Here is a 27,132-nt window from a genome sequence, read left to right on the forward strand (position 1 = left end):
AGAGCTCTGTGAAAGCTTTGGGGTAGCAAGACTGACAGAAAACCATCAAACTGCTGTGGCCACAGCGCCCTGCGCCCCGCGCATGTCCAAGACGGGTTGGAAGAAACCAGGGTTCTCGCGAGATACCGGAGTTGGAACTTGGCTAGGGACGCAGAGGTGGAGTTGCTCGTGACGTCACTCAGTGGCAGCGGGTGGGAATATTATGAGACTGGGCTTTCAATCCGGTTGGTCCGAAGAGAGCTTTGTTAATTTATTAATGCAGCCCTTTATTAAGCATTTATTAAGCGAACTATTAGAAATTTTCTAAACAGAATGCTCGGGAAAAGGCAATAACCTATTTAAGGCTCAGTGTTCCAACCCGTAAAAATAGAGATAATGATGGTATCAATCTCATATGATTGTCCTAAGGACTAAATGAGATCATAAACCCAGCACAGTTATCTAATACATAACTACACCAAAAAAGTGGCAGTTATTATTGCAAGAATGGCAACGCCAATCTCACCCCACCCCCAAGGGAATCCATGGTTATCCCAGAAATCGGCAGATATGTCACATCAGAGCTTTTCGTTCATCCTTCTTCAGTCTGTGTTGATTAATAAAAGTTGCTATTGATAGGTTCAGGTGTTAGGCGAACTCGGGTTAAGTTGGAGTCTTGGCTGTATTCTCAGTGTCCTCATCTGAAAAGTGCAACTTAGAATACTTAATTCACAAATTCAGCAGGGGGTGGGGGGCAGGTTGAAATATAACCGAAACCCAATGAGGTAGAGATTGCAAGCTTTCTGCCATCCCAACTCCCAATAACACAGCCTTCTTCACTATTTCAGAACATCTCTTTGGCACCAGCCCTGAAAGCTGTGAAAATATTTAATTAGTGAATCAAAAAGCAGCCCCGAGGATTATATAGTGGCTCTGTCTTTACATTTCTTCCTTTCTCCATTTGCCTCTTCTGGAAAAGCTGGAAATTTTTCAGGTTTAAGTTTATGTTAATTTTTTTACCCTGAAAGGGAAAATTGCATTAATAAAATAACTGCTTTCTGTTAAAAGGGAGGCAGTGTAGATTATGAAGAGCACACTGATTTGGTCACCAGTGATCTCATTTCACTCCTATCTCTGCTATTAGCTGGCTGTGTGACTGGTAAGAAGCCATTTTCTGTCTCTTCCTTCTCTGTGGTGGTTGCTGAACGTCTAACCTGTGACACCCAGGAATTGTCTACTACTGTGTATTGGAATCTGGAGACTAAGATGGGAAGAAAGCAGATCACAGATGTATTGAAAGGAGCAGAAGAAAAGTACAGAGAGACTTAAGAGCCTTGTTAGAGTCCCTGGATCTGTATGTTCCAGAGTCCCAGTTACATCCTTATTCTTGCATTCTGATGATTAATTTGTTTTGGTTTTAGCCAGTCGAAGCTGGGTTTCTCTTATTTGTTTGTTTTGGTACTGAGGATTGAACCCAGGGGCAACCACTGAACTACATCTCCAGCCCTTTTTATATTTTAAGACAGAGTATAAGTTGCTGAGGTTGGCCTCAAACTTGAATCCTCCTATCTCAGCCTCCCAAGTTGCTGTAGTTGTGCACCTCTCATCCAGCTGGGTTTCTGTTATTTGTAAGCTAGAATCCTAACAACTGCAGGGTTGGGCCAGTCCTTTCTCAGGTCTAACATTCCAAAAGTCCATGATGTTGCCGCCTTCTTTCCACTCAGGACCACCAACTATACCATGTACCTCCTTCCTACCAACTAGAAAAGGGTGCCTCTTCCTCAAGATGCCTTAATGTCACCTCCTGAAAAAAGTTGTCACAAAATACAGATGTTTTGGAAATGGAACACTCTACTATAAAGAAATTTAGATCTACCATGTCTATAATGTGAATGGGGCTCCTAGGGGCATATATCAAATAACCAACCAATCCAAACAGAGAAGCCCCGTCAACTGTCCTCCAAAGCACTTTTGAATGTGCAGATGCTATGTCCCCTTTCAGGGTTCAGAAAACACAACATCATGAGAGTTCTAAGATGTCTGAAACCAGAGCCCCACCACCATAAACACCAGAAAATGAATATTTTGTCTTCAGGATGACCTGAATTGACCTGTTTCTATACCACATCGCCCCAGCCTCACACAGTATCAGAGCTCCCACAAAGAGACCATCTCTACCCCAAGGACTGCCAAGGATCTCTGGCAGGACAGCCAAAAGAAGCAACTACCATCAGGCAGCCAGACTGTAGTCATTAGGCCACACAGCAAAATGAGTGGTGACTTCTTAATAGGTTTAATGAGAAACCAACTCTCCTTCTTCCTCACTCACCCAAGACATTGTTTCCCAAACATCCCTCAGAACACCAGTCACATGGGATACTCCATAAACATAAACATGATTTTTCAGAGTACTTGAGTTTCAAAAAAGCATCATGCTATCTTCCCTCTTGAAGAATCGCCAAAAGTAAAGCCTGTAAGAAATTGTAAGAGACATCTGATTAGATTTTTTAATTTTTTCCCTATACCTGTTGTGGGTTGAATTGTGTTCTCAAATAGATATGTTCAACCACCAGATATTAAGAGAGAGGCATGGGATACACCCATTCCCTGAGCCTCCAAAAAGGAACCAACCCTGCTGACACCTTAATTTTACAGTCTTAGCCTCCATAATTATGAAACAATAAATTTCTCTTGTTTTAAGCCACTCGGTTTGTAGAACTTTGTTATGGCAGCCCTAAGAGGCTAAGACACTCCTTTGTTTTTAATAAAGCATTTCCAAACTAATCTGACCTTGCAAACCTTTTTTCTTACACCTAGTGACAAGCAAGAATTAGAATTTGGGAAATCCTGGCTCAAGAAAAGGCAGTTGGATGATCCATCCAACTTACAAAGGGATTTTTTAAGCTGCCTCATCCCCTACTTCCCTGCCCCTCATCATTTTCAGGGGAGCTGGTTCTGAATGGATTGACATTTACTTAACTAAGTAAAACATTAAAAATTCTGGTTTCCTTCTCATCCATTTTTTTCTTTCACCACCAAGAAACTAGGCAGGAAGGGACTAAAATTAGAAGCAACAGTGGTGACCACACAAAGCACAGTTTGGGGGCAGGGTCAGTCACCCCCGAAATCTTTCTCATCTCCCCCAAATAAACACATACAATTTAAAAATTTGTCCTGTCTTGCACACACAATTGCAACAGACAAGTCCTCCAGCCCGATCCCAACTCTTAGATTGCCATTCCTAAGCCCCTCCCTCCCATTTAGAAATGCCATTAGCCAGCACTGGGAAAAGCTAACACCCTGATGTCAGGTCACTACAAAATGCAATTTCATGTACCATAATCCTGGTCATTCAAAACATATTGCTCAACATGCATAATCACCTAAATTGGCTTGAGTTTCATCTTTGTCTCTTCCTTTATGATGGATCCAATTGTAATTTGCAATATTTTTCTCAGTATCTCATCTTTGTGGATTTCATTTCTAGGGAGACTCTGTGCCCTGTGGTGGAGAAGTGCTCCCAAAGAGAATTTGCTTTTCCTCAGGTCTCTGAGATTCAGAGGTCCATTTGAGCTCATTGCTTGGTTTGGGATCAATATTCTAATCAGGTAATGAATATCTAGACCCCCAAATCCACATGGCACATTTTTTCACAGAACTTTTTTTTTCACGTGCATATATCAGGCCCTAGTTTATATGCCCAACTACAACTTAGGCAGTTTCACCCACGTATATCACAGACTCCTCTGAGTCAACTCGCCCAACACTGACCTTCTCCCAGAAAACCTGTACTTCCCCAGCATTTTTTATCTCAGGGAAGACACAAGGTGGCCGCATTTGGTTGCATAAAAAGTTCACTGCACAATGAGCAAATAGAGGCTGAATCTAGCTTGCACACAGCCCATCCAGGTGTGCATTTACCAGTTGTGTCTTTTGGAAGCATGTCTTTCTCTAGTTATACAAAGATGCCACATTAGCTAGAGGTGGCCCTGGAAACAACACTACCAACCCCATGGCCACTTTTTCTTCTCCCATACCTCTTTCCCACCTGAAGCCACACCATCCCTCAGTCTTACCACTTTTTCCTCCTACTTGTCCTCCAAGCCATCTATTTATACCACCTCCCTTATACATTGCACAAATGGCAAACATAAATGCAGAGCTCTCGATTCAGTTTGAATTTCAGATAAATAACAAATAATTGTTAGTATTAACTATGCCCAGTGTATCCAGTCTATCCTCTTTTTTAACAGTACTCTCCATTTTTACCCCATGTCCATGCTGTAACCTGTCAAAAAGGCATATCTGTAACCAAATGATCACCCCCACACTCACATCTTCCCACTGGGAGCTTGGGTCTGTCAGTTGCCCTGTACCTTCTCTACATTTGGTGGAGGCAGACGCATTTCCTCAGAAAACAAGGTGTTGGAATATTTGGCTGCTTATTTGATATGAAGCTGTACTCCTTTATGCAAAACCTAGAAATGCTTGCTTTTCACTTAAGTAATCTTACAAAGTCCAGGTTTAGGAGCCTCCGTGTTAGCTCTCAAGGCAGACGTGGCCTCTCTGCTCCCCAGAGTGGCAGCAGGCCATAGTTCTTCCTAGAGCTCCCTCATTTTAGAAGGACACCAGTCATCTCAATGGATTCCCATCTCCTTTCCTAGAGTTCACTGAGAACTTGGACCATAGACCCTCCCCCTAAAAATCGTACTATTCCTCATCTGGCTCATTGCTCAGTCCTGAGTGGAGATATTTATATATCAAGGTACTCTCTCGTGATGTCCCAGCCAGAAAAGAAAAGCATCTCTAGGGTGCTACATGATTTTCAGGGGTTCCAACCCAAAATACGAATTCAAGTTCTCTAAGTAATGCTTTCACCTACCTAGCTTTTTTTGAAAGTCAAATACCTAAGGGCCAAAAGAAACAGTCTAACCAAACTAAATTCCTCATACTAGAAATGTGGACAATTAGTGGAATCCTACAGAATATTCATAAATCCTTTGTGGAATTTTAGAAGTTTAATAACTGCTATGGTTGGAATATGGCTTGTCCACCCAAAGTTCGCGTGCTAGAGGGTTAGTTCCCTACTCAATGGAATTGAAAACTGATAGAACCTTCAAGAGATGGAGCCTGGTAGGAGGTGTTGTAGGGTGTGGCTGTTCATGCAAAAAGGTTAAAGCTAGCTAGGTCTTGCAGGAGTAGATTAGTTCCCATGAAAGCTGGTTGTTAGAGAAAAGCTTATGCCTGGTCCCTCCCTGGTCTCGTTTCATTTCTGGCCATGTGAGCTCCTGACACATGATGCCATCTGATAGGTTATGATGTCGCCAGAAGGCCTTCACTAGAAACTGGGACCATTCAAACTTAGACTTTCAGTCTTGAGAACTGTGAGTAAAATAAAGCACTTTGTTTTTATACTTAGCACAGCTGTAGGCATTCCATATAGCAAGCCAAGTGGACTAAGATAAACCCCAATGTATTAATATTTTGATAACTCAGAATGGCAGAGACTATAAAAAAGTCTTGAAATTATTATCATTTAGCTGATTATAGCCATATAACATAATTTTTCCTTCCGTTCTTCTTTTTCCAGGAATTGAAATTAGAATATCTTATGTTTATCGTGAAGTTGTTACTCTGTGGATTTACTTGTAAGTAATCCGGTGCAGATTGTTCACCTGAGTCTTCAGTTATTGAAAGTTAAAAAGGAACACACATGTTTATTTACCAAAGAACCTAAAGTGAGGTGAAGGGGATATTCACATCTAAAGGTTCAGTCTCTGGTGCCTGGAGAGAAGAAAGAGCTGAACTGCCGTGACACACAGGTTTTTCCCATTGGCCTTTCTCTGTGCCTTTGTCTCACCAACACACACATGGACACTAACACACGTACAGAGGTTCCACCCAAAGCTGGCAGTGGGACTTTTCATGGAGTAAGGCCTGGCAACTGAGATGGCCACACAGAACATCAAACCCAATGGAAATGGCCAATTTCTAGGAGATGACTTGTAGTCCTGAACTCTAGACCTCCCGTCATTTAATAGTTTGGGGTGTGTGTGTGTGTGTGTGTGTGTGTGTGTGTGTGTGTGTTATCATAGTTACTCAAGTTTAGAATACTACCTAGGAACTTAGACCTCTTTGAAAACTAGAGCCTACTACAAAACTCTGAAACTCTATTGTGGTTGTTTTCCTTAACATCTTTACTCTGGAAGACTTCTTCCCTCCAAAAGAGTGGAGTACCATCTGAGAGCAATTTCCTTGCCACCTAGAAAATTCCATCATGCAATTCCCACGGAATCTTTTGAGTTGCTCTACACCGTGTCCTCCATTATCCACCCACTCAGGATGTTGCAGTTGCCTTTTTTATGTGTTCATTTTTATGTTCTGGTAAACATGTTGGCAACCTTCTTTTTTTGCTTCCTAAATTACAATTGTCTTTTATTTTCTGGATTTTGTTGGGGTCGGGGATGGGTCTTATGTCCCAGGGACCAGGGGATTAACACAGATGTGTGCTGATCTCACCCCAAGGAGCAGTCAGCACAGTCACAGGTGGTAGGCCCCAGTTCTTTGCTGACTAGTCTAATGGCACATGTGAAGGTGGAATGTGCTGAGTCCTGACCCTACTTCCATCATTCTGGCTGTGTTTAGAGACAATAAACAGCAAACACTTTAACACACTAAGGGCATGATGAGACCAGGTCCATAGCCCTCATTGATCAACCAGTGGGGTCTTCCTAGTGAAGAGGAGATTGGCCATGAGCATGCCAAGAGGCAGGAGTGTGGCTTCGCCGTGGCCTGGCTGTTCAGGGTATACTTTTGTTCCCACTGCATGACTGCTCCTTGTACAGTTGATGGGAGGTCCTGAGACCCAGACGGTGGCCACAGAGCTCTCACCCTTCTTGGCTGTGTAGGCAGACAATATGGGATTGGAGCTTCAGGGCAATAGTACTAAGGACCTGATGGACATCCAGTCTTGACATTTTTCTGACAGGAACCAAGTGAATATTGGGGAAATTACCAAAGGCATTAATAAAATGAGAATAAGCTGTGGCAAAAAAGAGAAGAAAAATAAATAAAATGAGAATAGTTTTACCAAAAAATAATGAAAGCTCACTGCTACGGTCTGAGCGTTTATGTTCCCCTGAAACTCATGTGTTGTGATATAACCCCCAAGGCGATGGTATTAGGAAATGAGGCCACTGGGAGGGAATGCAGTCAATGCCTTTATAAACAAGACCCCAGAGGCTGGGCATGGTGGTGCACACCTGTAATCCCAGGGACTTGGGAGGCTGAGGCAGGAGGATTGTTAAGCTTGAGGTCAGCCTCAGCAACTTATGGAGACCCTGTCTCAAAACTAAAACAAAAACAAATGGGGGAAGCTGGGGAGGTAGCTCAGGGGTTAAACATCCCTAGGTTCAATCCCCAGTACTGAAAGAAAAAAAGAAAGAAAAAACCCAGAGAACTAATTTGCCCTTTGAACACAGCAAGAAAGTCCTGTCTATGAACCAGAAGATAGGCTCTCACCAGACACCAAATTGCCAGTGCCTTCAGCCTGGACTTCCCAGTTTCCATAACTATGAGAAATAAAATCCTGTTGTTTATAAGTCACTTTTGTATTCTATTACAAAAGTCTGAAGAGACTGAAGCACTCACAAAATATCCACAAACTATCTCCAAAATATCTCATTGATTTGAGGGCATCCTTAGAAAGACTTAATGTAACTGAATGCAGCCTACATCTTAGTAGTATAGTATCTGTGTTTAATTTCTTGAATTTGATATCTGTATACAGTTATTAAAGAATCCTTGATCTTAGGAAAAAATGCCAAAGTATGCAGGTCTGTAGGTGTAAAGGGTTATGATGTCTGTCATTCGCTCTTCAATAAAGTTCAGCAAAATAATAACAGTAATAATGAGAAAGAGAAATTTTGGACAAATGTTAATAATTGTAGAATCCAGGTAAAGGATATGCAGTGTTCATTATATGATTCTTGAAACTTTTCTATATGTTTGAAAGTTTTTAAAATATAAACAAGACAGATCAGAGTCAACAGAGTCAAACATTTGATTTATAACATTGTCAAAAACAGCAACTGAAGAAACTCGCCAGTCTATGGTCAGCACATGTTTTGTGGGTCTGTTTCTGTTCAGAATTGTCTTGGTAAGTTCAAAATACCTGTGGATAGAGGCATAAAGTTAAAGGTTGTGTTCCTTTCTAAAACTAACAGGGCCCTGGGTGGTGGTGCACATATGTAATCTCAGGAGGCTAAAGCAGGAAGATCTCAAATTCAAGCCCAGTCTGAGCAACAAGGCAAGTCCCTGTCTCAAAAACCAAACCAAACCAAAGCAAACAAAAAGACTAATGGCTATCAAACCAGCACACTCAACTCTCAATGCACAGTCACGGCATCTGCCCAGGGAACCAGCTTGGGCAGGAGACACATCCATTCTAGGAGAGACTTTGCTTCTCTCCTCTCCATGTGACGCCTCTCAAAAGCCTGCTCTTCTGGAGTCCTCCAGTTTTTATGCTGTTTTTTGAAGTTTCTTTGACCCACCTAAAGGGAATAAGCTCTGTAACAAGGGCTCTGCTGGCTGCCAGTTGTCAAGTTCCTCCACCTCTCTTATCTCGTTCTTCAAATTATTGGCCTTCTCTTTCACCCAGAAAGGCAAGCTGCAGAAAGAAGACAGTACCCTGAGTTTGAATTTGTCTGATGTGAAATTTACAAACACCATTAGTGGTTAAGAAGCACTATGCAAAAATAAATGAAATAAAGTAAGAGTGCATTTTTTTTTTATGTTGTTGGTACCAGGGGTTAAACCTAGAGGTGCTCTACCACTGAGCTATATTCCCAGCCCCTCTTTATTTTTTGTTTTGAAATAGGGTCTCATTAAGTTGCCTAGGTTGACCTCAAACTTGTGATTCTCCTGCCTCAGTCTCCCAAGTAGCTGGAATTATAGACTTTGCTTGGTAAGAGTTGTAGTTATAATATCTGGTTATATCTTAAGGTCTCGTCCCCATTGGACAATGATACATGAAACATGCATTATGTCTTATTCTTCCATCACCTCACCACTTTTCCATTCCTCTTGTCACCCAAGGGCACAAATGGCACTCTGCTGATATCTATTAAGCTGATTAAAAATTCCCATAGACATATTGCAAATTATAGTACTATTCAATAACTAATCTCACTTCCATAATTTGTATTCTAATTCTGGCTTTGTCTCTAACTAGATAAAGACAAACTAGGGAAGACTAGGGCAAGTCATATAAGATGTTTAGTTATCGGGATTTGTCCTCATTTTGAATTTAGATTGTTGCATTTGCAGATTTAACATTTTTAATTTCTAAGCACAATGAGGATTTGTTATGGGTGATTTTGTTTGTTTGTGGGAGTTTTGTTTGTTTGTTAGTTGGTTGGTACTGGGGATTGAACCTAGGGGTGCTCTACCACTGAACTACATCCCAACCCCTTCTCTAGGTTTTACTTTCAGAAAGGTACTTACTAAGTTGCCCAGACTGACTTCAAACTTGCAATCCTTCTGCCTCAGCATGGCCACCATACCAGACTCCAGCCAGCATGATATTTAAAGATGTGAATAACTTCTTTTCCCCCATTATGGGGATTGAACCCAAGGGTACTCTACCACTGAACTACACCCCCAGCAGTTTTGTTTTTTGTTGTTGTTGTTGTTGTTGTTTGTTTGTTTGTTTTGTTTTGAGACAGGGTCTCACCATTTTGCTCAGACTGGCCTTAAACTCCTGAGCTCAAGCAATCCTCCTGCTTCAGCCTCCTAAGGAGCTGAGGTCATAGGCACCCACCACCAAGCCCAGCTGATGTGAATAACTTTAACGAGAACAATGCAATTGCACTTGCACAAAACTGATTTATCAAATAACTTGGGAAAAGAAAAAAAACACCTATAAATTTTATTCATAGGTAATTAAGGTGGCTTTCACTACAAAACTGAACAAAATGTATGAGACAGTTGCCACCAGACATGAAACAGATAGCACAAGATTGTGGTCTTGGAGAAAAGGAAAACAAATGAGAGTCCCATGATCACCCAGCTTTCACAAGGTGACACACATTCCATATCACAGAGCAGAGATGGGAAATCCCAAGTACAGCATGGTGTTCTCTCTAAGTTTGAAGAGCCAGAGATCAGAGTTCAAGGAATCTGAAAGAGTTGGAAGCTACAGAGCAGAGTCCTGGAAAATAAGAAGCTGTACAGAAAATGAGCTTTGGAAATTTACATATCAGTCTCTTTGAGTCTTTGCTGAATATTAATGTTTAGGTTAGAACTCCACAAGACACTCCACAAGAGTGATTATGAAACTGTGAGCTGAGTTATTCTCAGGGCTTACCAAGGGGTAAAAGTCAGGGAAGTTCCCACCACAGAAGTGAAGACTCACTAATCAGTGAAAGCATACACCAAGACCCTAAAAGGGCTACACCTCAGTAGTGGGGTTACACTATCTTTAGACTAAAGTCTACTTTAAATATACCCTAACAAAGCTTAAAAATAAGGCTAAGGCTGGAGCCAGAACTCTTGGTGTGGAGTGTTTGCCTAGTACATGCACAGACCTGGGTTCAATTCCTGGCCAAAAAAAAAAAAAAAAAAAAAACAGGATAAAGAAAAGAAAAGACCCATGAATCACAAAATATATGTCAATAACAATAAAAAATAAAAATAAAAAAGATCATAAGACTGCAAGTGACTTAACTGCCTGCTAGAGTAAAGCTAGACATTCAGCAATATAAAATTACAATGCCCAGTATCCAAACAAAAATCACTAGACATTCCAAGAAGCAAGAAAACATGACCATAACCAGGGAGAAATAAATCATTCAGTAGAAACAGATCCAGAAATGATGAGCGATCATAGAGTTATCAGACAAAAATGTTATAATAGCTATTAAAACTATATTCAAGTATTTAAGGAAAATGTGAAAATAGTGAGGAAGGAAATAAAAGATATTTAAAAATACAATGAAATTTCTAGAGATTAAAAACACAATAGTCACTAAATGGGAATAGCAGTAATTAGAATGTAGTAGAAAATAATGAATTGAGAAAACAACAAATGATAAATCCAACAACAAAAGCTGAAACTGAAGGCTTTCTGTCTCCTGCCATGACTAACGGGTTGGCAGACTTTTTCATCATGGTAACTGTCCCTGGAAGAAAGGGTCCAAGTTTCCTAATTCTCTTACTGGTCACAGCTCAAAAGAATTTGCTAGTCTACAGTGTTTTGTACTTAAAAAAAAAAAAAAGCTTACTTGTTTTAGGAAAACAAACTCATTACTATTCTATTAAAAACATTTATTTGGGTTTATGTCTGCATCCTCTGTTCTGTACCATTGATCTGCCTGTCTACCAATACCATGCCATTTTTGTTACTATTGCTTTATAGTATAGTTGAAGGTCTGGTATTGCAATACTCCCTGCTTCACTCTTCCTGCTAAGGATTGCTTTAACTATTCTGGGTTTCTTATTCTTTCAGATGAATTTCATGATTGCTTGTTCTATTTCTGTAAGGTACATCACTGGGATTTTAATTGGAATTGCATTGAATCTGTATAGCACTTTTGGTAGTATGGCCATTTTGACAATATTAATTCTGCCTATCCAAGAACATGGAGATCTTTCCATCTTCTAAGGTTTTCTTTAATTTATTTCTTTAGTGTTCTGTAGTTCTCATTGTAGAGGTCTTTTCACCTCTTATGTTAGATTGATTCCCAAGTATTTTATTTTTTTCAAGGCTATTGTGAATTGGGCAGTTTTTCTAACTTCTCTTTCTGAAGATTCATCACTTATGTATAAAAATGCATTAGATTTATGAGCATTGATCTTATATCCTGCTACTTTACTGAATTCACTTATGAGTTCTCCAAGTTTTCTGGTGGAATTTCCTGGTTCCTCTAAATATATAATCATGCATCAGCAAATAGGGATAGTTTGAGTTCTTCTTTTCCTATTCATATCCGTTTAATTTCTTTGATCTGTCTAATTGCTCTGGCTAGAGTTTCAAGGATGATGTTGAATAGAAGTGGTGAAAGAGGGCATCCCTGCCTTGTTCCAGTTTTTAGGGGAATGCTTTCAGTTTTTCACCATTTAGAATGATATTGGCCATGGGCTTAGCATAGATGGCTTTTACAATGTTAAGGAATGTTCCCACTATCCATACTACAGAGATATAGCCACATCAATGTTCATAGCTGCCCAATTCACAATAGCCAGATTGTGGAACCAACCTAGATGCCCTCCAATTGATGAATGGATAAAGAAACTGTGGTATATATATATATGTATATATATATACAATGGAATATTACTCGGCCATAAAGAATAATAAAATTCTGGCATTTACAGGCAAATGGATAAAATTGGAGGATATCATGCTAAGTGAGATAAGCCAATCTCAAAAAACCAAAGAACAAATGATCTCACTGATAAGCAGATAATGACACATAATGGGGGAGAGGGGGCAAGAATGGAGGAAGGAGGGACTGTATAGAGGGAAAAAGAGGGGTGGGAGGGGTGGGGGAAGGAAAAAAATAACAGAATGAATCAAAAACTATTACCTTATGTAAATGTATGATTACACAAATGGTATGCCTCTACTTCATGTACAGAGAAACAAGATGTATCCCATTTGTTTACAATAAAATTAAATTAAAAAACATTTAAATATGAAAAGCAACATACAAGAGCCAAAATAGTTGGGTAGGATGATGGGATTTAGGCAATTGTTATTATTTTGAATATTCTAGAGTAGAATTTATAAAAACTGTAAAGTACAAGCATGAACCCTAAGTATGTGCTGTAAGTAATGATGCAGCATAATGAGGGTATTAAAGCTCCCAAGTTTGGAACAAAAGGCTTTTTTTCCCATTGAGCTCCAGGGTTTGTTTCCCCCACCCTGAACTCTGATAGGTCAGACTCTTGGACATTTGCTTACTCTGTCCATACTTATATGTGACAGTTTTGTGTTAGAATAGAAAAGAAAGAAAGAAAAAAATACATCTTTCTTTTTAAATATCTCCTCCTACCGAGGTAAATAAATGAGGTTCAGAGTGGAGCTGAATAAAAGTATAAAGACAGGGGAATGATGTTCCCTTCAGGAATGATGTTCCCCTCAGATACAGGAGTCCTCCGCTGCTTTCTCTCTGCTCTGGAAGCAAGAAGCCTATTGGTCCATGTAAACTCTCCTGTCATGCACACCTAACGCAGCATATGGCATGTGATCATTTGCTAATCACCTCTTGAATATGTGCCCATCCCAGTGGCCAGATGCCACAGACACTTGACCTCCACATGCCCCCCCAAATACCCTCCTCACAAATTACCCCACCCTCCTGCTGGATTCAAAAGGTCCCTAGGTGTCAACTGTCACAGGCTCCTCATTAGGAGAAAAGAATAAATAATTGATGTTTTCATAAAAATGGACTAATATAAAATTTGGTGATAAACTCACTTGGGAACTTGTGGAAGAGGTTCAAGTGGAATAAATGTATCAAATTTCTTTTCATAAGGCACTCTGAAAAAAACAGAAAAAGCAACCATAAAATTGGTATGGCTTCCGACAGCATAGAGATTAATAAGTCATTATGTTCAAAAATGTCTTGTTTTCCAGTTTTAATTTTCAAGTACAACCTTCAAAAACTATAAGGGTCATAACCTTTATTATTTTTATTATCTTAAATCAAAGTCATTATAACCCACATGGTTAATTTTTAAACTTCTATTTTAAGTGCAATGCTGCAATTGTTTTAATTTAGTGATTCTCTTGTTCTCCCAAATCACTGGGGTCTAAGTTTACTTCCAAGTTTAAATCAACCAAGTAGTCACTAACCAACAATCTAATTTAGTATAAAAATTCAAAAACCTTCAAGTTTGCAGTAATAGAAGTGGAAAGAAAAATTGACAACCACTTGTTTGCAGTCCAGATCTTGTGTATAGTTGTAGGCAGGTCTTGAAATATCACACTGTAGCCCATAAATATGTTCAATTACTATGTGTCAGTGAATTTTTTGACTTTTTTCACCTTGTGTATTTTGTCATTTCAATGATCCAAGCATATGTGTGTGTGCACTAATTAACTAAAGATAAACTTTTTAAGGAGTTTTTACAAGATCATGTCTTGCTGAGATACACCCCTTTAAAAACATAATTTATATGTAGTAGATAGACACAAATCCTTTAAAGTCAACAAAGTAACTCTGGAAATAACATGTACTTACAATGAGAAGTTCACTGGTGGCAGAGTGGATCCTACTTTGTGAAAGCCTTTACTCTGTTCTGGGAACATATATGGATTGTCCCCTGGAGTGAACTTTGGAATTCCATTCCTTGAATCAATACCTGCAGAAAACATTTGAAAATAAAATCACACAAAGGAGTGGAGATGACCCACAAGTTTGTGCTAAGTAGCAACATGACAATGAAAATAGACTATTTTAGTGTTTTATTATGAGTTATATAGAGGTTTCTTGAAGTTCTATTTGTGATTATCTAGCCTTGAGGCGATGAAGATAAAAGTGTGAGCCTGGGTTTGGAACATTTTCTAGAAGGTGTTGTTAAGATTACCTTGCCTTGGGGAAAAAGAACAGGCTTGGGTTCAGATGGCATGTTTTGGTTCAAAATATACAGTAAATGAGAGGTATCTTTGCACTGATTTGAAAGATCTCTAACATTAAAATCTTTTCATTAGTACACCTCAGCATTATTGCCCTTTGAATCCATGAGTCCTAGAAAGTCCAAGAAGTCCTAGAAAGTCCTTGGGGTTCTGCCCTCTGACTGAGTCTCAGGAGGAAATCAGCTGATGAGTGTCCTGCCCTCCTGCTTGGGGTTGGGGTGGCTCTGCATGGGAGGTACCTTCCTGGTGAACAGCTGTGGAGGAGAGGTCTGCCACCGCAGGGTGTGCCCTGCTTTCTGGGTTCATGATGCTCTGACACCCAGCTCAACTTCTTCTAGTGCCAAGAACAAGAAACCAACCACAGGCACAGGAGAGCAGGAAGAGCAGTGCGGGAAGGTCACTTAAACCCGCATGCTCGACACTGTATCTCCTAAGAAAACAAACCTGGACGGAGGAGACCAGCCAGCACTGCACTTAGGAGCAGCAATGCCTGGCGGAGGCCTGACAATGTCCTTCTTTGTCACATGTCCAGTGATCAGGCCTCCTTTTTTCTCTTTCTCTCTTGAAAGGCTTGTTTTGATATTACTGAATTTAACTGTATCCACAAAATACAAGCCAGAGGGAGAAATGGGGCATATTTTGATAAACTGCTTCCTGACTACATTGTCCTCTAGCTAACTCAAAAAGTTATCTGCACAATAGGTGGGAGTTCTAGAGTTACTGAGGAATTTGAATTTTTGCCTTTCTCTTTCAAAAAAACTTTTCAATAGCCAAGACTGTGTCTAGACTTCCTATTAGCTCTTCTGTGTAGTAAAATAGCAACAACTACACCCATGCCTTGAATATTCACTGAGGATTAAAAGCAGGAAGAGTATAGGGACTGTATCATTTGAATCCCAAATTAGGGCAGTGATAGGTGAGAATCAGGCGACAGGGAGAGGTGCTAAAACGGGTTTGGACTTCAGAGTCAGTCACACCTGAGTGCAAATTCAATTCTGCAATTTCTAGTTCTGTGCCCTTGAGTCATTTATTTAATCTCCCTAAGCCTCCTTTGCAAACTGTTTATTTCAAATATGTACTTTGCAGTGTTATCATGGTAGTAGGCAAAAATGCTCCAAGCATATAATTGGCATTCAAGATATGGTAACAACTGTTATTATTTGAAATCAGAACTAGACTAATACTTTCCCATCTTGAAAATTTTTAATCTGGGAAATACAATGTCCATGTCGCCAAGGAAGAAACCTCTATCTAGGGAATCTTTTCTAGGTTGGAGACAAGACATGCCAAATAAAGAGATAACACAAGAAAGCAGTAAATGCGATATACTCTAGAACAGAGGCTCTAAAATCTTAGCACTCCTAAGAATGACCCCCAGAGCTTATTAAAAATGAAGGTTCTGGTTCCAGCCCAAGAAATTCCGTTTCAGAGATATGGAGAGTTTTCCGAAACTAGCATTTTTTATTTTTATTTTTATTTTATTTTTAATATTGTCTATTTATTTATTTTGCAAATTCTCTAGTTGATTATGGCGCAGGTGGTCTGCGGACAACATTTAGAAATGAACTATTCTAAAAGATCTCATGGGATAATATCAACAAGTGGAAAAAGTAAAGACTACTGAATCCATGGCAGACTTTATCAGAAAACAAAGCAAACTTTCATGGTTAAGCTTCTGAGATTTTAGGATTTCAGAGATTTCAGGGATTGATTGTTACTGCAGCAGAAAACATCCTACTATGACTTGTAGAGTCAGAGTATACTTTCCTGTAGGAAGAGCTATCCAATAGAAAAAAATTATATTTTCAGGCCTTTTCCCTACAACCTATATCTATAACCATTTTGTTCTTTCTCTTGTGGCATTAATTAGGCCTTTAGGGAACTCCACCACTAGTCTGATCATAACTGAAGAGTTAGAGACAACCACTATTTAAATGTATTTTGACTTATTTTTCTCTGTAATAAAATGGGTTGCACTACAGTTCAAAACGGCAACTGGCTGGTACTTCCTGATCATGCCTGTTCATTTCTTGCTTGTCTGAGAAATAACAAGGGAAGAAAGAATTCCATAAAGGAAGAAGTGACCAGTGTTGAACATGACAGTATCAAATGCTGCAAGGAGATCAAGGAAAAGAAGAAATGGAAAAAGTCCATTGTATTTGATATGTACAGAAGTCATTGTATACCAGGAGTAGTGGTGCAGTCCTGTAATCCCAGCTACTCAGGAGGCTGAGGCAGGAGGATCACAAGTTTAAGGCTAGTCTGGGCAACTGAGGGAGAACTTGTTTCAAAATAAACTAAAAGGGCTGGGGATGTAACTCAGTAAAAGAGTACTTACCTAGTAGCAAGCATGAGGCCCTGGGTTCAATCCCCAGTACCAAAAATATAAAGAAGTAGTCATTGAACAATATTGCCTAAGTAATCATACTAAAACAAATCAAGCCTATAGCTCCAATAACCAGTTTACAGGAGATTCACAGGGAAGGGCAACTATTAAACAATACTAAGGGAAGTAATCAGCAAAATTCTGATCACAGACAAGTGACCTTTTTCTTCATAAAATAAATTGCACTTAAAAAGTGGGGGAGAACCTATACATTCAAAGAGATTTAAAAGACATTCAGCTAGGGCTGGGGAGATAGCTCTGTTGGTAGAGTGCTTGCCTTGCAAGTACAAGGTCCTGAGTTCAATCCCCAGCACCACAAAAAAAAAAAAAAAAAAAAAAGACATCCAACTAATTTCAATGTGTGGGCCTTATTTGAATCCTGATTCAAACAAATTAAATTTTTTTAAATTATGAGATTTATGAGACAATTGGATATTTGCATACTGACTGAATATTAGATGGAGAAATGACTGTTCATTTTTTAAAGATATGATATTGTGTCATGGTATTGTGGTTAGATGTATAGAAAGAATCCTTTTCTATATGATATATTTACAGATGAAATGCTTTAAAATAATCCCTAAAGAGTAAAGCAAGAGCAGGTTTCAAGATGGCGGCCTAAAGGGTGGCTGCATTTCATGTTGCTCCAGGACTCAGGATTCAAAAGAGCAGATATTGAGACACTTGGGACCAACTCAAAGCAGCCGGGTGACTCTCACCCATTGGAAAGGCGTCCCGGATGGGACGGTAGTCCCGGAACGCAGGGAACTTTGTGAAGTAGAGCTGCCGGCGAGACACCCCTCCCCCCGCTGGAGCAGTGAACTTGGACAACTGGGAGCGCAGTAAAGGAGGCCGCTCGGCACAGCGCTGGGACTCGGAGCAACCACTGGGGCTCCGGCGGCTGCCCAGGGGAGGAGTGGCGAGGAGAGCTGTGTGGACTCAGAACACCAGGGCCTGCCCTGAGGAGGAGGAGGAGGAACGTGGCCGCTTGGGTTCGGAGTGACTGCACCAGAGCTACAGGTGGTTGCCAGAGAAGGGGCTGCGTGGCGAGCTGTTTGGACTCTGACCACTTCTGAACCCCGGGGCCTGCCCGGAGGAGTAGGAGGAGGAGGAGGAGGAGCGCAGCGGGTCGTTTGGACTCGCAGTGACTGCATTAGCGCTCCAGGCGGCTGCTCAGAGGAGAAGGCGAGTGGTGAGTTGTTTGGACTTAAAGTGACAGCTCCTGAACACAGGGGGGCTGCCTGGAGGAGAAGCGTGGTGGGTCGCTTGGTCTTGAGTGGCCGCACCAGAGCTCCGGGTGGTTGCCCAGAGGACCCACGCAGCGGGTCACGTGGATTCAGAGCCACTCAGAGCGACCGCTCCTGAACACCCAGGGGGGGTTATATGGAGAAGGAGGAGGAATGGGGAGGGTCACTTCGACTCGGAATGATTGATTGCCCAGGGCTACGGGTGGTTGGTGGGAGGTGGAGGCACGCAGTGAGTTTCTTGGACTCCTAGTGACCACACCGGAATACTGGGCGGCAGTCTGGAGGAAGAGGCGTGTGGTGGGTCTCTGGGACTCAGAGCGATTGTACGGGGCCCCAGGTGGCTGCTCAGAGGAGGGGCCGCATAGCCAGGCGATTAGGTGCAGAGCAGGGTCCCAGGATCTAGGAAGCTTCTTGGTGGAAGAGCCGCACAGAGATAGGCTTAGGGCGGAGCAAAGGTTCCAGGCCTGCGGGCAGATTCTCTGAGGAGGGGCAGCCTAAGGAGATTCATCTGCGAAGGGTGAGGCTCCCAGGCCCAGGAGGTAGGGCAGGGCCCCTGGGAACTTTGCAGAGGAAGGCAGCCCAGCCCAGGCGGTAGCTGTAAATTGAAGGGAACCTCTAAGAGGGAACTGACCAACGAGACCTCCCCACCGGGTGAGTCTTCCCTGCCAGGTGAGATTTCCCCACAAGGACGGTAAAACCAGAGACTCAGGCCCAAACAGGCCTTGCCATAGCCCGCAGCCTAGGTCCCCTTTGGATGACCATTGGTCAACAAGTGGAGGCACCTCTGCCCACTAGCAGGGATTATACCCCACCTGAAGGCCACCACTCCTAGAGAGGCAGCTTCCTTGTGGAGCACCGCATTATCAACTTCCTCCAAGACTTCAGCCTACTGAAGGCTAACGGGGGATATATATAGAAATCTTCAGGGACATTGTAAGTCAATAGAGGAAATCTGCAATATCTCAGCGGTCCACTGATACCTGAACAATATGAGAAAACAAGGAAAGAAAATGCTACAAACAAATCTAGATGTTACATCAATAAAACCCAATGACAGCATGGCAGAAGAAATGACAGAAAAGGAGTTCAGAATGTACATAATTAAAATGATCAGAGAAGCAAACGCTGAGATGAAAGAGCAAATGCACGCACTGAATGATGAGATGAAAGAGCAAATGCAAGCATTGAATGATCGCACCAATCGACAATTAAAAGAGCAAATACAGGAAGCAAAAGATCATTTCAATAAAGAGTTAGAGATATTGAAAAAAAAACAAACAGAAATCCTTGACATGAAGGAAACAATAAACCAAATTAAGAACTCCATAGAAAGCATATTCAATAGGATAGAACACCTGGAAGACAGAACCTCAGACATTGTAGACAAAATATTTAACCTTGAAAACAAAGTTGAACAAACAGAGAAGATGGTAAGAAATCATGAACAGAATCTACAAGAACTATGGGATATCATGAAAAGGCCAAATTTAAGAATTATTGGGATTGAGGAAGGCCTAGAGAAACAAGCCAAAGGAATGAACAATTTATTCAATGAAATGATATCAGAAAATTTCCCAAATCTGAAGAATGAAATGGAAAATCAAGTTCAAGAGGCTTATAGGACTCCAAATACACAAAATTACAACAGACCCACACCAAGGCACATTATAATGAAAATACCTAACATACAAAATAAAGACAGAATTTTAAAGGCTGTGAGAGAAAAGAACCAAATTACATTCAGGGGGAAACCAATACGGATATCAGCAGATTTTTCAATCCAGACCCTAAAAGCTAGAAGGTCCTGGAACAACATTTTTCAAGCCCTGAAAGAAAATGGATGCCAACCAAGAATCTTATACCCAGCAAAACTTACCTTCAAATTTGACGATGAAATAAAATCTTTCCATGATAAACAAAAGCTAAAAGAATTTACAAAAAGAAAGCCAGCATTACAGAACATTCTCAGCAAAATATTCCATGAGGAAGAGATGAAAAACAAAGAAGCAAATCAGCAAAGGGAGGAATTATCCTAAAGGAATTGTCAAATAAAGAAGGAAACAAGTTGTGTCAAACAAATAAATAAATAAAATTTTAAAAATGAACCAAATGACCGGGAAACCAAATCATATCTCTATAATAACCCTGAATGTTAACGGCCTGAATTCATCAATCAAAAGACATAGACTGGCAGATTGGATTAAAAAGAAAGATCCAACAATATGTTGCCTGCAAGAGACTCACCTCATAGAAAAAGATACCCATAGACTAAAGGTGAAAGGATGGGGAAAAACATACCATGCACATGGACTCAGCAAAAAAGCTGGAGTATCCATCCTCATTTCCGATACTGTGGACTTCAAGCCAAAGTTAGTCAGAAAGGATAAAGAAGGTCATTTCATACTGCTTAAGGAAGCATAAATCAGCAAGATATAACAATCATAAACATCTATGCCCCAAACAGTGGCTCATCCATGTATGTCAAACAAATCCTTCTCAATTTCAGAAACCAAATAGACCATAACACAATAATACTAGGTGATTTTAACACGCCTCTCTCACCACTGGACAGATCTTCCAGACAAAAATTGAACAAAGAAACCATAGATCTCAATAACACAATCAATAATTTAGACTTAACGGACATTTATAGAATATACCATCCAACCAAGAGCGAATACACTTTCTTCTCAGCAGCACATGGATCCTTCTCTAAAATAGACCATATATTATGCCACAAAGCTAATGTTAGCAAATACAGGAAGATAGAGACACTAGCATGTATTCTATCAGATCATAATGGATTGAAGTTAGAAATAAATGAAAGAGTAAAACACAGAAACTATTCCAACATCTGGAGATTAAACAATATGCTATTATATGATGAATGGATAACAGAAGATATTAGGAAGGAAATTAAAAAATTCTTAGAGGTAAATGAGAACAAAGAAACATCATATCAAAATCTCTGGGATACTATGAAAGCAGTACTTAGAGGGAAATTTATTTCATGGAGCGCATTTAATAAAAGAAGTAAAACTCAACAAATAAACGACCTAACACTACAGCTCAAAGCCCTAGAAAAAGAAGAACAGAACAGCACCAAAAGTAGTAGAAGACAGGAAATAGTTAAACTCAGAGCTGAAATCAATGAAATTGAAACAAAAGAAACAATACAAAAAATTGACAAAATAAATAGTTGGTTCTTCGAAAAAATAAACAAAATTGATAAACCTTTAGCCACACTAACAAAGAGAAGACGAGAGAAAACCCAAATCACTAAAATTCGGAATGAACAAGGAAATATCACAACAGACAGGATGGAAATACAAAACATAATTAGAAGCTATTTTGAAAATCTATACTCCAACAAAATAGAAAATTTCGAAGACATCAACAGGTTTCTAGAGACATATGAATTGCCTAAACTGAACGAGGAGGACATAAACAATTTAAATAGACCAATTTCAAGTACTGAAATAGAAGAAGTCATCAAAAGCCTACCAACAAAGAAAAGTCCGGGACCAGATGGGTTCTCAGCCGAGTTCTACAAAACCTTTAAAGAAGAGCTCATTCCAATACTTCTCAAAGTATTCCATAAAATAGAAGAGGAGGGAACCCTCCCAAACTCATTCTATGAAGCCAATATCACACTGATACCTAAACCAGACAGAGACTCATCAAGGAAAGAAAATTTCAGACCAATATCCTTAATGAACATCGACGCAAAAATTCTCAACAAAATTTTAGCAAATCGCATACAAAAACATATTAAAAAGATAGTGCACTATGATCAAATGGGTTTCATCCCAGGGATGCAAGGTTGGTTCAACATCAGGAAATCAATAAACGTAATTCACCATATTAATAGACTTAAAGTCAAGAATCACATGATTATTTCAATAGATGCAGAAAAAGCATTTGATAAAATACAGCACCCCTTCATGCTCAAAACACTAGAAAAAATAGGGATAGTGGGAACATTCCTTAACATTGTAAAGGCCATTTATGCTAAGCCCATGGCTAATATCATTCTAAATGGTGAAAAACTGAAAGCATTCCCCCTAAAAACTGGAACAAGGCAGGGATGCCCTCTTTCACCACTTCTATTCAACATTGTTCTTGAGACTCTGGCCAGAGCAATTAGACAAACCAAAGAAATTAAAGGGATACGAATTGGAAAAGAAGAACTCAAACTATCCCTGTTCGCTGATGACATGATTATATATTTAGAGGAACCTGGAAATTCCACCAGAAAACTCTTAGAACTCATAAGTGAATTCAGTAAAGTAGCAGGTTACAAGATCAATGCCCATAAAACCAACGCATTTTTATACATAAGTGATGAATCTTCAGAAAGAGAAATTAGGAAAACTACCCCATTCACAATAGCCTCGAAAAAAATAAAATACTTGGGAATCAATCTCACAAAAGAGGTGAAAGACCTCTACAATGAGAACTATACAACACTAAAGAAAGAAATTAAAGAACACCTTAGAAGATGGAAAGATCTTCCATGTTCTTGGATAGGAAGAATTAATATTGTCAAAATGGCCATACTACCTAAAGTGCTATACAAATTCAATGCAATTCCAATTAAAATCCCAATGACGTACCTTACAGAAATAGAGCAAGCAATTATGAAATTCATCTGGAAGAATAAGAAACCCAGAATAGCTAAAGCAATCCTTAACAGGAAGAGTGAAACAGGGGGTATTGCAATACCAGATCTTCAACTCTACTACAAAGCAATAGTAACAAAAACGGCATGGTATTGGTACCAAAATAGAAAGGTAGATCAATGGTACAGAATAGAGGACACGGACACAAACCCAAATAAATACAATTTTCTCATACTAGACAAAAGTGCCAAAAATATGCAATGGAGAAAAGATAGCCTCTTCAACAAATGGTGCTGGGAGAATTGGAAATCCATATGCAACAGAATGAAACTAAACCCATATCTCTCACCATGCACGAAACTAAACTCAAAATGGATTAAGGACCTCGGAATCAGACCAGAGACCCTGCAGATTATAGAAGAAAAAGTAGGTCCAAATCTTCACCTTGTTGGTCTAGGACCAGACTTCCTTAACAGGACTCCCATAGCACAAGAAATAAAAGCTAGAATCAACCACTGGGATAGATTCAAACTAAAAAGCTTTCTCTCAGCAAAGGAAACTATCAGCAATGTGAAGAAAGAGCCTACAGAGTGGGAGAATATCTTTGCCAATCATACTTCAGATAGAGCACTAATCTCCAGAATCTATAAAGAACTCAAAAAACTCTACTCCAAGAATTCAAATAATCCAGTCGACAAATGGGCTAAGGAAATGAATAGACACTTCACAGAAGAAGATCTACAAGCAATCAACAAACATATGGAAAAATGTTCAACATCTCTAGTAATAAGAGAAATGCAAATCAAAACCACCCTAAGATTCCATCTCACCCCAATTAGAATGGCGATTATCAAGAATACGAGCAACAACAGGTGTTGGCGAGGATGTGGGGAGAAAGGTACACTCATGCATTGCTGGTGGGGCTGCAAATTAGTGCAGCCACTCTGGAAAGCAGTGTGGAGATTCCTTAGAAAACTCGGAATGGACCCTCCATTTGACCCAGCTATCCCACTCCTTGGCCTATACCCAAAGGACTTAAAATCAGCATACTACAGAGATACAGCCACATCAATGTTCATAGCTGCTCAATTCACAATAGCCAGACTGTGGAACCAACCTAGATGCCCTTCAATTGATGAGTGGATAAAGAAACTGTAGTATATATATATATACAATGGAATATTACTCAGCCATAAAGAATGATAAAATTATGGCATTTGCAGGCAAATGGATGAAATTGGAGAATATCATGCTAGTGAGATAAGACAATCTCAAAAAGCCAAAGGACGAATGATCTCACTAATAAGTGGAGGATGACACATAATGGGGGGGAGGGAAGGGTTAGTGTTAGGGTTAGAGTTAGGGTTAGGGAGGGGGGCAAGTATGGAGGAAGGAAGTACTGTATAGAGGGTAAAGAGGGGTGGGAGGGGTGGAGGGAAGGGAAAAAATAACAGAATGAATCAAACAACATTACTCTATGTAAATTTATGATTACACAAATGGTATGCCTTTACGCCATGTACAAACAGAGAAACAACATGTATCCCATTTGTTTACAATAAAAAAAAAAAAAAAACAAGATTAAAAAAAAAAAAAAAGAGTAAAGCAAGCAGGGCTGGGGAGATAGCTCAGTCGGTAGTGTGCTTGCCTTGCAAGCACAAGGCCCTGGGTTCAATCTTCAGCACCAAAAAAAAAAAAAAAAAGAGTAAAGCAAGCAGATCTAGGAGAAAAGAGGAGAGGGAAAGGGAAGGTGCTAGGGAATGAGATTGATCAAATTATATTATGTGCACATACAAATATGGCGTAATGAATCTGACTATTTGTATAATTATAATGCACCATGAAAATTGCACCTGTTAAAAAATTAATTAAATAAAGTAATCCCTAAGGGGAGGGTAAAGATGAAACAAAATTAGCCTCATGTTGAGAATTATTGACATTAAGTGGGTGAGTGCATCAGGTTTCAATATGATATTTCTCTACTTTAGTACATTTGAAGATTTATATAATAATTTTTTCTTTTTAATAAATGTAAAATTGGCATTACCGCTGGAGTGAGAGAGAAATATGCACTATTCTGGAAGAGGCATATCCGAGGCTTCAAATATAAAAACAATATTCTATTTCTTTAATCATGTAAGAGGTACACAAGTTTTTGTGCTATTTCAGTCTACATATCTGCAGCTATTAAGGATATGCAATTATCTGAGCACATCCAAGGATAATGCCCACTGTGAAGTTCGTTGGGAAGTGATATGTTAGGGTTAAGATTTGGATCACTGGGGCTGGGCTCAGGGTAGAATGCTTGCCTAGCACGTGTGAGGCACTGAGTTCGATCCTCAGTACCACATAAAAATAAATAAGATAAAGGTATTGTGTCCATCTACAACTAAAAAAATTATTTTAAAAAAGATTTGGATCATCTCGATAATCCCATTTCCTTTCGATATATACATGCAGAACAGGAGTCGGGCAGGGTGCAAGACTTCCCTAAGACTCCATATCTGTGACCACTCTTCTATCTCATCGAGTGTGGATTTTCATGGGCTTTCTGGCCAAGTAAATAAAGGCCTTGATTTCCAAAGCCATTCATCTCTGTTATGAGCTTTAAAATCTATTTTACATCTCAAAAACAAAAACTTTTCTCTTCTTTCTCTTTGTACTCCTTCTACAGAAAACTTACTCATCCCCCAAACTTTGGCTGCCTCCTCCTATACAAGTATTTCTATAAGAAAGGGGCCACAAGTGGCCCATTGGTTCTTTGCAACCTCTTAGGGTCTTTCAGTAAGTCCTTCAAGAGTAAGCTGGGGGCAGAGAACTCACCAAATTACAAGCCAAGGAGATTGTGTGTTTGTGTGTGTGTGTGTGTGTGTGTGTGTGTGTGTGTGTGTATGCATAACTTTTTTTAATCTTGATTCTTTTAATTAAATAGTTACAAAATAACAACATGTACTTCAGGCTACGGTTTATGGAATGTTTTCCTTGTGGAGAACATATAACATTTTGAACGCATATGACAGGCAGCATCTAACTGAATTGGACTTCAGTGAGGTTTCTATTAATAACTATCTGAGAGAATTTATCTGATGACTTAAATGTCACATTAGCATTTTATGAAATTCAGAGCAAAACAAAAATGTGGATCAGCATATGTTGTGAGTTCTTTGCCAAAATATGTCACCTGCCAACTGTCCTCTCTGTTTTCCTACCTTCCTGTGCACTAGGGTGACATGGTAACCCTGCAGGGCTATCCCCAGTCTGCCAAAGGCAGGCCTGCAGAAGCATGAGTTAAGAGTTTTCTCAGGCATTGCATAGTCAAGGTCCAGGAGGAAAATATTACCGTATTTCTTTCTCCCGAGGCTCTGGTCCACTGTCCTCTCTGACAGAGACCTCCTATTGCGAAGGAAGACCCCGTTGAAGAAGCACTGCTTTCCCACGTGGTAGGTGTGGATATTGCTGCTAAACCTTGGGTAAAAAGTCCACTCAGGACGCTGCCCATCTTCTGGAAGACATCAGAAATCCTTCCATTAACACTGCTCCCAGCCCTGGAATGCAACTAGATGACAAAAAGTGGTGACGACTCTTCAGACACTATCTGTACGACCTTAACCAATATGTATGATTCCTTGTTCCACATCAGGGACAGTGTCAACCTTTTGTGAAATGCACAAAAGGAAGGGAAATGGAGGGAAGACTACCTAAGAGGCCTAATAAGTATTTCCTTTTTGAACTCTCCTTCAAAAGTAAAGCCAAATTTATGCATGGAAATTGTGTATGGGTTGGAAAGGTCAGAGACAATGTTAAACCTTTACTCTGATACTCTGATAACTGTGTAGAAAAAAACAAAGCCCACTGGCCAGGAAAAGACTAGACCAACCATGGCATCCTATCTGGGTGGAACATGATATTGGTGGGAACAGTGGCCAATGACATCACCTCAGTGACTCCTGTAATGTCTGCATATAACAATATCAAATGCAAAACGCTGCTGTGAACTCAGTGAGACCCTGTCTCTAAATAAAATACAAAATAGGACTGGGGATGTGACTCAGTGGTTGAGTGCCCCTGGGTTTAATTCCTGGTACAAAAAAAAGTCCGCTATGAGACCTCAGGCTAGTTACTGGATCTCTCAGTGCCTGTTTTATCATTAGATACTTTTCTTATATCATTGCAAACAATGATTTTAAACAATAAAAGATTCCCTAGAAGCTCTCGGACACCCCTTAGATTCTGGGATTACCAAGAAAATGTAGATGC

The 27,132-nt window shown here is 39.9% G+C and overlaps 1 protein-coding gene and 1 long non-coding RNA gene across 3 annotated transcripts in view; one reads left to right on the top strand and one right to left on the bottom strand.

Annotated features, from left to right (window-relative positions):
* Positions 1 to 36: 36 nt before the first annotated feature.
* LOC306665987 lies at positions 37 to 26,829 on the top strand. 2 transcript variants are annotated; one of them, XR_013765156.1, is made up of 3 exons: positions 37 to 156; positions 5,570 to 5,627; positions 26,235 to 26,829. It is a non-coding gene; the product is annotated as an uncharacterized lncRNA (long non-coding RNA). The 2 variants fall into 2 exon arrangements; XR_013765157.1 differs by lacking the exon at positions 37 to 156 and adding an exon at positions 3,465 to 3,587.
* Positions 7,692 to 27,132, bottom strand: part of SPATS1 (spermatogenesis associated serine rich 1) — a 34,578-nt gene continuing 15,137 nt past the window's right edge. Inside the window, exons 6-10 of the mRNA XM_079147709.1 lie at positions 26,216 to 26,377; positions 14,226 to 14,346; positions 13,460 to 13,522; positions 8,532 to 8,647; positions 7,692 to 8,152 (exon numbers count right to left, since the gene is read on the bottom strand). Coding sequence (XP_079003835.1) covers positions 8,124 to 8,152; positions 8,532 to 8,647; positions 13,460 to 13,522; positions 14,226 to 14,346; positions 26,216 to 26,377 — 491 coding nt within the window. The 3' untranslated portion in view covers positions 7,692 to 8,123. The remainder of the gene's footprint in view (positions 8,153 to 8,531; positions 8,648 to 13,459; positions 13,523 to 14,225; positions 14,347 to 26,215; positions 26,378 to 27,132) is intronic.

The sequence above is a fragment of the Sciurus vulgaris genome (assembly GCF_902686455.1).
Source record: "Sciurus vulgaris genome assembly, chromosome: 7".
Classification (NCBI taxonomy): domain Eukaryota; kingdom Metazoa; phylum Chordata; class Mammalia; order Rodentia; family Sciuridae; genus Sciurus; species Sciurus vulgaris.